We start from the raw sequence: 13,503 nt of genomic DNA on the forward strand, positions 1-13,503 counted from the left end.
GTGTTGTCATTTTTGAGAGGAAAATTTCTTAACAGCCTAAGTGGGATTTGATCTCCACGAAATGATTCCAATCGATCCAACATATTTACTTGAATTAGATAAAAGGGATGGATAGGAAGGAGTAGGCGTGTTATCTCTTACACAACGTCAACTTCCATTTGCACAATGCAAAGCAACTGGTAAAACGAAATAAATCTCAAATCTGGCGCTACTGCCAACATACGTGAAAGAATTCTCAAGGCGAAACTCTATGGCGAGCGTTCATATTTCACGCCAAAGGCGATCGACAGCGAAACAGTCTTGGAGCGAAACGATAAGATATCGCTAACAACAAACTATGCAGTATTTTGTGATGTCATCAACCAAATCAAATACTAAACAATGTTTTCGTGCACAATTTTTCTCCAAACCAATTTTCCTAAAACCCGTTCCAATCAAAGCACGTAACTGTCAAATATTCTTCACTTAACCTTCACAACCAAACATTATTCCTCAACAAATCGCATTAAACCAGCATAGCAAGGAATTCTTGAAGCTTAATTGCAACGAAAACTCGAAATGGTGACGAAATTTAAACGGAAATATTCAACATCAAAACTATTTGAAACTCACAGATCAGTTTTGTTTTAGTAACAGCCGATAAAGCGACATTTAGCGGCAGAATATATTTCCATAAACTTACACTAGATGTCGTGCTAAACAATACACTGGGTAAAAATAATGTTGGGTGACGTCAGTCAAGCTTATCAAGCAGAAAGCCAGGATAACCAGGTTACGAATATCGCTGTGGTAAAAAGAAAAATGTATTGGGTGACATCGGGCAAATCAACACTTAAACATTGAAAAACAAACCTAATGAACGTCGGTCGTATCCCGGTGCTAGCTGCACAATGTAACCCACCTTTCAATACAACTTAACAGATGCCTTTACAAATATCACTTCCCAACCGTAAGCACTTTGTATTGAAACAAAACAAGAAGTACAACATATGTCGGGGATTCCCCATAAGCAATTGACAGCATCGGTTAAGCGCTGGGTGGCGACATCGAGCAGCAATGATTCACAATAACGATTGCACAAAAACCAACATTCAATGTTCAAATATTTACAACATAAACCTTCCACTTCCACCCGTTATAACTTCATCAAACCCATAGATAGATACAGGTTTGTTTGAAGTAAAAATAAAAAAAACGTGCGCCGATGAAACCGAACAGTAGTTGGTGGAAGATCGGTTGTTCTCGTCATCAAACATTTTAGTTACGAACATAAAAAAATATTCGTTCAAAAACCGACAAAGGGTTGCTAGAATTCACGATATAATGTATCAGAAAACAATGTAATGTGGAAATATTCGATAGTAATCAGTCAAAAATTAATATAAGTCGCACGTAAATGTTGTAAGTAATGTTTAGTGCGGAAGTAAATTGTCACAAAATCTGTCGTTGAAAATTGTTAGGAAGGCGGATAACTTTGTACAATAAACCTCAGTTGGCGGATTTACACAAGAGAGAAGTAAAGATGAAGCTCAAGAGCGGGAGACAAAAATATTCGTGTTTCAAAGACGTCCTTGATTGTAAGCAACACAAACAGTAAAACTTGGCGACAATTTCAACGAAACCAGATACATAGAGACGCATTTATAAGTTTGGCAAAGAAGTAAAAATGAGAGTTATGGAGACAAACGGTATTAATACGTACATTGTAAATACAAATAACACACAGAAGTTCGATAAGGCACAGAAACATGTAAAGAATATTCACAGAGCATTTGGGAATGTTTCGTCTTCGTGACATGAAGCAGAAAGGTTTATTGGTGAGAAGTGACAGAAATCCCTGTTGATTCTGGCAGCAAACAGCCTGAAGTAATATATTGTTACTTGTCGTTCAACAGAAAAATGTCGCAAGTGCTTAAAATAATTCGGTAAAACTATCATTTTGAGTAAAAATGTTAAAACGTTTCTTGTACTATAAGTCAGTTGAGATTGTTGAAATAAATCGTCGGACGTGGCCCTTAACCAAACAATGGTTTCACAAACATATATACGAGGCTAACTCTGATGCACCACCTTGTGGTTAGACATTTGCGGGAAACACGTCAGTAGATGGAGCAAGAGGTTTTAGGGGGTTTTAAAGCCGGTGGTTCACAACCAATAATCGAAGTGGAAATATTCAAACTTCACGTTTTATCGATGAAACGACATTAGGAAAACTTCTTACTGGTTTGGGAGGGAGTTGATCTCCACAAAATAATTCCAATCGATCAATCATATTTACTTGCATTTGTTAAACCCAAGTATAAGGTATGGATTGAAGTGGAGAGTAGGAGTTAGAGATTCACCAGTCCGAAATGTCCAACTTTGGCTTCTACAATACAACGGATTGGTTATTTCATGCATCGTTTAACTATAATAACAGTAGTGTTGGCGAAAGTTTTGTTGTGATTTAAAATTATTTCATGAAGCAAATATTTTGTGACGTGTACTTATTTCCATAAACGCAACATCCAATCAAACATAATAAAAATATATTCAGTCGAGTTTGTTTGTGTGATTTTATTTTAAATCTTAAGCCACATAAACTGAATATACATGGTAGGTATCGGGTGATGTCGACTTTCTTTATATTAACCCAGTGGTGGCAACCTGAGGCTTGCACATGACACAAGCCTTAATACAAGACAACCCATGAGGTAAACATATTATTATCGTGTTAGTATCAAATAGCAATGACAGTTTGTACGTGGAACAAATAGTTTTCATACTTACAGGGTTTGGCAGGTTCTGAAATTTCCCTTCGAAGTCGTCATCTATGTGTCGACGACGGACTTCAAGTTCATCTTGTATATTGTGAACACACTTGAGTAAGGTTTCTGCCGCATCACCATGTATGTCATTGCACGAAAGATTCAACTTCCTTATCTGCAAATAAAAGATGAAATTAAGAAATTAGTTCAGACAAATGTGACATTAAATGTTTAGAACAAATATAATTGCTGGCAAAATATTATGAAACATCGACCTATCGGGTCTCATCAGTGCAGCTATGGGTTAACCAGCCAGACATAGATTATTCCATTTTGTGTGCAATACTGTCTGCAACTCACTGATCATTATTAGCTTTGCTTGTGCATACTTTTTTTTACAAAAGCAGTGTTTTACAATTGCTTGTTTGTGTGATTGCGTTATCTTGCTAAAAAACTTAAAAGTGTGTTTTGCGTTGGCACGTGCACCATAGTTTTCTTGCTTTTACTTTGGAAGATAATGCTTAAATATGGAGTCGAGTGGACGTGGAATCTCTGCTTGAACACCTGAATTCCATTGAAACGAGTATCGAGTTCACATTGGAACGTGAATACGTCAGGGTGATATCATTTTTTGATGTTTCCATTTAAAGCGAGAACCGGGGCCCTTCCGCACAAACGCATACTGGTAACTGACTCATTCCGACAGGTATCTCTCGTTTGGGTTCGCAAACCCCATTGTCCACAAGCTTGCTGTAGTGCGTGCATTGTATACAAGAGCGGAAACCTTAGTTTCAGAGGAAGAGGCTTAAAACAGGAGGTTGGTAATGTGCAAAGTGCGTTTAGCGAATGGCCACCCTCGTTCGTTTCTGTGGCGAAACCAAGATTCCTCGCCTAAAGTTGACGAAGGGTGTGGTTGTGTTGTTATATAAGGGGTCCAGGTGCTTAAACGCCCGCCTGTCAGACAGCCTGCTTTGGTTTCACATCTCAAAGATCGTACGTGAGATGCGTTCGATGCTGTAGGTGTGATCGCATACCTTGTGCTGACTGCGACGGCGTATACATTGACGAGACTGGCCGCGCCCGACAAACAACGCAAAAGGAACACAAACGCGACGTGGCCAACCGCGAGTACAGCGTTGTCGCAACATGTAGCGGATACAGGTGAATTTAAAAGAAACGACAGTCCTGGTAAACTCCGCATAGAGTTACACTCGTCAAGGTTCTTAACACGCAGTTTCGTTTGCCTCGTATTTGCGATCTACAAAACCCAACACAAGCGAAATGTTTGTGACGAACGTGTGGAGATAGAATTTGTCCTTTGTGTAGAGAAAATTGATTATCGAGTTCGTCGCGAAAACATTTACCCTAAACAATGTTTCGTCCAGTTTTTAGATAACATTGTTCGCCGGCCAAAAAAATTGTTAACATTATAGACCCTATAACTTGTATAATATGGCGTTCAAACAACCTTGTGAGCTTAGCATTATTTACTCGCCGCACCCCCGTTGATGTGCAAAACTTTATGCCTGTGCTCACAAAGCATCGCAGATTTTCATTTGGTAAATATTTGTGTTAAATTAAGCCATTGTTTACATTCTTGTTTGTTTTAAATTACGACAATGAAAGTGTTGCAGCTTCTGCGATACACCACATTTGTAAATATTGCCTGGGAGTCTGGGCCTCTTGTACCCCTTCCTGTTTACGACTATGCGTGTTGGTATCATATGATGCAATATTGAAGGTGTCATCCCGAATTACACATGCCTCCAACTTAGTAACACGTTTGTGACTTTGGTTGCAGTTATATGCTTGCAATGCCACGAGACCCAATAAAATCAAATGGCTTATTACAAGAAATAAACAAACTTGTTTGAGTTTTGAATTGGTCCTTCTGGGGTCTGAAACAGGGAATTGTACAAATATTGTGTAGAAATTTTCCTATTTTGTTATACCTTAATCGTTTGGTAACAGATCACGGATTTACTCATACTCATAATTCTGAGAATAAAAAAATGGCCCATATTGTTATTAACATTGTCATGTTTAAAACGTTTCGGCAAGAACTTATGCCATTAACCGTTAGCCTTCACTATTTTTTCAATAAAAGACGGTTTGTGCAACTGTGTTACGTCAACGAAAACTGAAACGCATATTTTGCGGTGGTGCGTTTGCCATAGTTTTAATTGCTTACACTACTAAAAAAGTTTTTGTCAATATTTTGTAACCTGTTATAAGATAAACCCAGAAGAAGTTTGAATGTTCGTGTAAAACGGTCATGTGAAATGATAATCATTAGTGCGGAACGCTTTAGTCGACAAAACACTTTTAGATTCGACCAAAATGATGACAGATTTCAAACCAAAGTAGTGTAACCAGTATTTTTGTTTTAATAAACATTCTTCTTAAACATAATAAAGTCAGGTTTGGCGAACGATTCCAAATCATCCAAGTGTGTCATAACCCGAAGACAGTGATTCCCAACCTTTTTGTGGTTGCGTACCACTTGGAGGTAAAACAATTTTGACGCGTACCACCTAGTTGAGTGTTACAAAGTAACCTAGGGGATGAAGTAACGAACATTTTGAGATCACTTACAGTTTTTGTAAATTCGAACTATATCCGCTAATTGAGGAAAGGTGCTCGCGTACAACTTGGAATGCCGTCGCGTACCACCGGTTGGGAAACACAGCCGTAAGAAGTTTGGAAACCACTGGTCTAACAAACAACTTACTGGTTTCTTAAGTTGTGATATGGAATTTGCAATCTTACAGATTCCACCACTTGTCATGTTACAATTCCACAGAGACAGATTCTCAATCCACTGAATACATGAAGCAATAGCAGATGCACTTTCATCATCAACTGTGTTCCAACCAAGATTCAACGACGTCATCTGAAACAAATGAAAAATTGCTGGAATCAGATTTCATGTGAACAATATCATTGTTATGAATTATGACATCACAGAGGCAGAACAATCACTTGGTGAATTTAATCGTTGAGCTCCGGTAGCTCAGTTAGTTAGAGAAAGAACCTGAATTACACATGGCTCCAACTTAGTAACACGTTTGTAACATTGGTAGGTGTGATATGCTTGCAATGCCACGAGACCCAATAAAATCAAATATCTTATTACAAGAAATAAACAAACTTATTGAAGATTTTGAATTGGCCCTTCTGGGGTTTAATAAAGGGGAGTGTACAAACATTGTGTAGGAATTTTCAATTTTGTTAAACCTTAATCGTTTGCCTTCACTATTTTTAATAAAAGACGTTTTGTGCAACGGTGTTACGTCAACGAAAACTGAAACGCATATTTTGCGGTGGTGCGTGCGGCATAGTTTTAATTGCTTACACTACTAACAAAGTTTTTATCAATATTTTGTAACCTGTTGTAATACAAATCCAGAAGAAGTTTGAATGTTCGGGCAAAAAGGTCATGTCAAATAGTAATCATTAGTGCGGAACGCTTTTGTCGACAAAACACTTTTAGATTTGACCAAAATGATGACAGATTTCAAACCAAAGTAGTGTAACCAGTATGTTTGTTTTAATATAGCCTAACTTTATCTTAAACAAAATAAAGTTAGGTTTGGCGAACGATTCCAAATCATCCAAGTGTGTCATGACCCTAAGACAGTGATTCCCAACCTTTTTGTGGTTGCGTACAACTTGGAGGTAAAACAATTTCGACGCGTACCACCTAGTTGAGTGTTACAAAGTAACCTAGGGGATGAAGTAACAAACATTTAGGGACCATTTACGATATTTAAATTCGAAATATATCCGCAAATTACGAAAAGGTGCTCGAGGACCATCTGGAATGCCGTCGGGTACCACCGGTTGGGAACCACAATCTAACATACAACTTACTGGTTTCTTAAGTTGTGATATGGAATTTGCAATCGTACAGATTCCACCACTTGTCATCTTACAACGACACAGAGACAGATCCTCAATCCACTGAATACATGTAGCAATAGCAAATGCACTTTCATCATCAACTGTGTTCCCATCAAGATTCAACGACGTCATCTGAAACAAATGAAAAATTACTGGAATCAGATTTTATGTCAACAATATCATTGTTATCAATTATGACGTCACAGAGGCAGAACAATCACTTGGTGAATTTAATCGTTGAGCTCCGGTAGCTCAGTCAGTTCGAGCAGGTTTTCCCAAACTTTTTTGGCCGCGGAACCCTTATCTTACGTCAGATCATTTTTCCCACGTAATCAGTGGAAAATAATTGTCCACTATACGTATTGTAAAGCTTACGAAACCACTCAAGTTATAAATTACTGCAGTGAATGCTGCTTAGGCACTGTATGAAACGTACCAGTTGCGTTTTAAAAATATCTTTTAACACTTGTGTAACGGTGTTGCGTTACCGAAAACTAAAACGCATGTTTTGCGGCGGTGCGTGCCCCATGGTTTCATTAGCTTTTACCAGTCGAATCCAGTAAATCGCAAACAAATACAACTGCTGGTACAATGTTAAAAAACATCGACCTATCGGGTCTCATAAGTGCAGCTATGGGTTAACTAGCCAGACATACATTATTCCATTTTGTGTACACTACTGTCTGCAACTCACTTATCATTATTGCCTCATTGCTTGTACATATTATTTTACAAAAAGCAGGGTTTTACAATTGCTTGTTTGTGTGATTGCGTTATCTTACTAAAAACCTTAAAAGTGTGTTTTTGCGTTGGTACGAGCACCATAGTTTTCTTGCTTCTACTTTGGAAAACAATGCTTAAATATGGAGTCGAGTGGACGTGGAATCTCTGCTTGAACACCTGAATTCCTTTTAAACGAGTATCGAGTTCACAATGGAACGGGAATACGTGGGGGTGATATCATTTTTTAATTTTTCCATTTAAAGAGAGAACCGAGGGCTAAAGGTGACGAAGGATGCTTGTACATATATTTTTAAGAAATGCCAGGTTTACGAAATGCTACATCGCGTGCTTTGGTTTCGCCTTCCAAAGATCGTAAAGGAGATGCGTTCGATACTGGAGGTGTAACCGCATACCCTGTGCTGACTGCGACGTCGTATGCATTGACGAGACTGGCAGCGCCTAACGAACAACGCAATAGGAACACAAACGCGACGTGCCCAACCGCGGGTACAGCGTTGTCGCAACTTATAGCAGATACAGGTGAATTTTGGAGAAACGACATTTTTGGGTAAAAAAATGACAAGTTTAAACGGATGTTTATAGAATAAATGCATATGAATTCACGCTGAATGTTAGAACGCAGACATTTTTTCCAGCAGTGTATCGACACCTGGTAAACTCCCAAAGCATCGCTGATTTTAATGCTTAATAATTCAGTTAAATTACGTCATTGTTTCCATTCTGGTTTGTTTTAAATGGCATCGTTGAAAGTTATAGGCTTGACTCTGATTGTCCAGTGTGCTTGTGGAGATGTGTGGTTGTACGTTGATGCGCATTTTCGGCTTGCTTACACCTTTCGTCTTTCTTCTTCCCACACCCCTTGGCGTTTTTTCGCGCTTTCTTGTGTTTACGGTGTTGTTTACATTCACGCACTTTGTCCTAACAAAGATTGATTGCATGACGACAGAAACGTCGATCAAATAAATTTAACGCACGAGCTTCAAAAATTGATTAAATAATGCTTGAATATGATTGGGACCAAAAATCATTTAACTGAATACGAAGTTGTGTATGGAAAAAAGAATGCAAAGTTTTTTTTTTACGAGGTTTCCAGCTGATAGATTTTGCTTGGGAGCCTGGGCCTCTTGTACCCCCTCTGGGTACGACTATGCGTGTTGGTATCACGAGATGCAATATGGAAGGTGTCACTGGAGATGCATTGTTTGAAGTTTGGGTAAAAGTAAAACATTCATCTAAACTGGGGTTGTGCAACCTGTGGCTCGCGGATTGAAATTCTGCTGCCCGCTATAATTTAGACAAAAAAATTATTTTAAACTAGTCCTACTACGTAGAAATGTTCCACGACACGTCATCAAGCAATCAGTCATGCATGAAGGTTAATATTAGGCCCAAGCGTTGAGCATAGACGCGTGTAATACTCATTTCGCAAGGATAATTAAATTTCCTGCTATAAAGCCAAGTCTCATTTCACGTTAGAATCATTCTATTATTTTGTGCTATTTGAAAATACAACATTGGCGATGAGGAGACCTTTGAATTACTCTTAACTGCTGAACGGAAGAACACTATAGGGAATTTTTTTGAACTTGTATACATAAGCAGATGGACGCACAGGAGTGACGTCGCCAGGAGTTTATAATGGAACGTGAATATGTCGGGGTGATATCATTTTTTGATGTTTCCATTTAAAGCGAGAACCGGAGACCTCTCCGCACAAACGTATACTGGTTACCGACTCATTCCGACAGGTATCTGTCGTTTCGGTTCGCGAACCCCATCGCCCACAAGCGTGTTGTAGTGCGTGCACTGTATACAAGAGCGGAAACCTTAGTTTCAGAGGAAGAGGCTCAAAAACAGGAGGTTGGTAATGTGCAGAGTGCGATTTTAGTGAATGGCCACACTGGTTCGTTTCTGTGGCGAAACCAAGATTTCTCGCCTAAAGGTGACGAAGGGTGTGGTTGTGTTGTTATATATTTTGCAAGGCCTTCAGGTGTTTGAACGCCCGCCTGTTATACAGCGTGCTTTGTAAACTCCCAAGCACTGGCGTGGAGTACGAGACTTCGGCTTTCGTCGGTTTGAACCGTGGCAAAAATGAAGGCGCATTTCACTGCTGTTTAAACGTTCTTAACACGCAGTTTCGTTTGCCTCGTATTTGCGATCAACAATAACGCAGCACAAGCGAACGTTTGTGATGAACTTGTGGAAGGAAGAATTTATCGTTTGTGTAGAGAAAATTGACTACCGAGTTCGCCGCGAAAACATTTATTTAAAACCACGTTTTGTTTTGTCCAGTTTTTCGGTCGAAGATTACATATACCAATGGCCATAAAAATTGTCAACATCGAAGATCCTATAAACTGAATATTATTGCGTTCAAACAACCTTCTGAGGTTAGCATTAATACTCGCCGCACCCCGGTGATGTGCAAAACTTTACGCCTCTACTCCCAAGGTATCGTAGATTTTAATTAATTTATCTAGTTAAATTACTCTATTGTTTACATTCTTTGTTGTTTTAAATTACGTCGCTGAAAGTCTTGCAGTTTCTGCGATACACCAAATTTGTAAGTTTCGTGCACGAGCACTTAAAAGAGAAAAAATCCGGGGACGTCATAGGCTTGACTCTGATTGTCCAGTGTGCTTGTGGAGATGTGTGGTTGTACATTGATGCGCATTTTCGGCTTGCTTACACCTTTCGTCTTTCTACTTCACGCCTCCCCTTCGTGTTTTTCGCGCTTTCTTATCTTTACCGTGTTGTTTACACTCACGCACTTTGTCCTGAAGAAGTTCGATTGCATGACGACAGAAACGTCGATTAAACAAATTTTATCCCGTGAGTTTCAAAATTAATTAAATATGCTTGAAAAAATTTAGAACAAAAAATTTTTTAACTCCATACGCATTTGTGCAGAAAAAAAATGATATATTTTCATATAAGGTTGCCAGCTAATAGATATTGCTTGAGAGCGTGGGCCTCTTGTACCCCCTCCCTCTGAATACGACTATGCGCGTGGGTATCATTTGTTACAACATGGAAGGTGTTGTTGCGCTCACTTTACCGCATTAAAACGAAGCGGATTAAATTCCTTTTTTCGCCGCGTTTCTCTTTTGCGGGTGTTGCGTGGACTCGTGGAGTCAGTCGTAAACTTTGGCAATGCAATCAAGCAGCACAGCGCTTTAGTGTCATCTCGAATTACACATGGCTCCAACTTACTAACACATTTGTGATTTTGGTCATAGTTATATGCTTGCATTTTCACGAAAGCCAATAAAACTATTACAAGGAATAAACAAACATATTTTTGCATTTCACCTTTTAAGTTGTTTTATTAATGGGTAGTGCACAAATATGTTCAAGGAATATTCGTATTCATATGCGAAGCTTTTTTATTACGGTTACTTGAGAGCAAACATTACAAACCACCAATGTCTGCGTCAGCGCTATTTTTGAAATAAAAGACGGTTTGTGTAACTGTGTTACGTTATAGCGAAACCTGAAGCGCATGTTTTGCGGCGGTGCGTGAGTCATAGTTTTATTTGCTTTTACTTTGAAGTAAGGTCTGGGAAATATTGAAACCAAATACAGATAGGAATAAAAACGCATATTGGTAGTCAATGAAAATTCCAACAAAAATTTGTATTTGATATAAATTTGCCTGATGCCACCCTGAGTAAATTGTAAGTCAGACAATGAGTATTGCTTGTTAGTCCGGACCTACTGGATCCCAGTCACCTAAACCTAGTTATTCCCATGTATGCTAGTATCAGAAGATTGCTACACAAGGTGTCAATAAAAGCAAATACACTGTTAGGGTTAGAAAAACATATATTTAAATACTTTCGTCATTCTGGCAGAATCAAAAAAAATTTATCGCCATAAGCGTTCCGCGTTAATGATTACAATTTCACAAGACCGTTTAACACGAACATTCAAACTTTTTCCGGGTTTACAGTACAACAGGTTACATTTTATATATCGACAAAAACTTTGTTCCAAGAACTTGGTGCTAATTAGCGTAAGAGTAATTAAAATCTTTAGAGATCCCAGATAAAGCAAACAGCGTGAAATGCCCGGTGTTTGAAGTCATTCTGATAAAATACTTCTGACTTTAAAAAAATTCAACATTGGAATTTGTGAGAAATTACTGCTATTAAAGTTTCCATCAAAATGATGTAACCTGTTGTAATATAAACCCAAAAGAAGTTTGAATGTTTGTGCAAAAAGTTATCGTGAAATGGTAATCATTGGTGCGGAACGCTTTTAATGATAAAACATTCTTTTCATTCTGCCAGAATGATGATTTAAATTCAAACCAAGGTAGTGTAACAGGTATTGTTGTTTTAATTTAGCTTTTCCTAAACAGAATAAAGTTATGTGTGGTGAACGAATCCAGAACATCCAAGTGTGTCGTGACCCTAAAAAGTTTGGAAACCATTGGTCTAACATACAACTTACTGGTTTCTTAAGTTGTGATATGGAATTTGCAATCGTACAGATTCCACCACTTGTCATCTCACAATACCCCAGAGACAGATCCTCAATCCACTGAATACATGAAGCAATAGCAGATGCACTTTCATCATCAACTGTGTTCCAACCAAGATTCAACGACGTCATCTGAAACAAATGAAAAATTACTGGAATCAGTTTTTATGTCAACAATACATCATTGTATCAATTATGTCGTCACAGAGGCAGAACAATCACTTGGTGAATTTAATCGTTGAGCTCCGGTAGCTTAGTCAGTTAGAGTAGGTTTTCCCAAACTTTTTTGGCCGCGGAACCCTAATCTTACGTCAGATCATTTTTCCCACGTAATTAGTGGAAAATAATTGTCCCCTATACGTATTGTAAAGCTTACGAAACCACTCAAGTTATAAATTACTGCAGTAAATGCTGCTTAGGCACTGTATGAAACGTACCAGTTGTGTTTTAAAAATATCTTTACGGACCCCCGTGCAGTCATTGCGGACCCCAATTTCGGAACCCCTGAGTTAGAGAAAGAACCCGAAATGTTTGTGGAGATGTGTGGTTGAACGTTGATGCGCATTTTCGGCTTGCTTACTCCTTTCGTCTTTCTTCTTTCCACATCCCCTTGGGTTTTTTTCGAGCTTTCTTATATTTACGGTGTTGTTTACATTCACGCACTTTGTCCTAACGAAGATTGATTGCACGACGACAGAAACGCCGATCAAACAAATTTTTACGCACGAGCTTCAAAAATTGATTAAATAATGCTTGAATATGATTGGGACCAAAAATTATTTAACTGAATACGAAGTTGTGTTTTTTTTACGAGGTTCCCAGCTGATAGATTTTGCTTGGAAGTTTGGGCCTCTTGTATCCCCTCCCTACGACTATGCGTGTTGGTATCACGAGATGCAATATGGAAGGTGTCACTAGAGATGCATTGTTTGAAGTTTGGGTAAAAGTAAAACATTCATGTAAACTGGGGTTGTGCAACCTGTGGCTCGCGGATTGAAATTCTGCTGCCCGCTATAATTCAAAAAAATATTTTAAACTAGTCCTACTACGTAGAAATGTTCCAGGACACGTCATCAAGCAATCAGTCATGCATGAAGGTTAATATTAGGGCCAAGCGTTGAGCACAGACGCGTGTAATACTCATTTCGCAAGGATATTCAAATTTTCTTCCAAGTCTCATTTCACGTTAGAATCATTCTATTATTTTGTGCTATTTAAAAATACAACATTGACGATGAGGAGACCTTTGAATTACCCCCAACTGCTGAACGTAACAAAACTATAGAGAAAATTTTTGAACATGTACAAAAGCAGATGGACACGCAGGAGTGACGTCACCAGGAGCAAATGAATGTAATGCTGAAGCTTATTAGAAGATGAATGTTAGGACGGAAACGTTTTATTGTTCGTGAGTGGTTCAAGTTCAGGAGTGGAAGCCAGGAGAAACCATAAGCACTGCGGACAAGATTCGTTTGTTCCGTGATTAACAAGACAATGTTAAAGGCTCTGTTTAAGGTTAAGAATGAAGAACTGAAGTTCGTTTTTGTGGAAACTGAAACAGTTTTTGGTCCTGAAAGGGACTCCTCCGTCAATAAGTTTAAAGGGGGCAAGACTTAATTTTCCG

General features: G+C 38.6%; 1 protein-coding gene across 29 annotated transcripts in view; it reads right to left on the bottom strand.

Moving 5' to 3' along the window:
• Positions 1-945: 945 nt before the first annotated feature.
• LOC145894913 (uncharacterized) overlaps positions 946-13,503 on the bottom strand; it is a 133,325-nt gene continuing 120,767 nt past the window's right edge. For 24 of the 29 annotated variants that reach the window (XM_082983592.1, XM_082983597.1, XM_082983620.1 and 21 more), the window contains 6 exons: positions 11,850-12,011; positions 6,621-6,782; positions 5,479-5,640; positions 2,770-2,922; positions 2,222-2,368; positions 946-1,861 (listed from right to left, as the gene is read on the bottom strand). In XM_082983592.1, coding sequence (XP_082839718.1) covers positions 2,339-2,368; positions 2,770-2,922; positions 5,479-5,640; positions 6,621-6,782; positions 11,850-12,011 — 669 coding nt within the window. In that variant the 3' untranslated portion in view covers positions 946-1,861; positions 2,222-2,338. The remainder of the gene's footprint in view (positions 1,862-2,221; positions 2,369-2,769; positions 2,923-5,478; positions 5,641-6,620; positions 6,783-11,849; positions 12,012-13,503) is intronic. The other 5 variants (XM_082983608.1, XM_082983602.1, XM_082983594.1 and 2 more) reach the window with 3 other exon arrangements.

Source organism: Ascidia mentula, chromosome 3 (genome assembly GCF_947561715.1).
Source record: "Ascidia mentula chromosome 3, kaAscMent1.1, whole genome shotgun sequence".
Classification (NCBI taxonomy): Eukaryota; Metazoa; Chordata; class Ascidiacea; order Phlebobranchia; family Ascidiidae; genus Ascidia; species Ascidia mentula.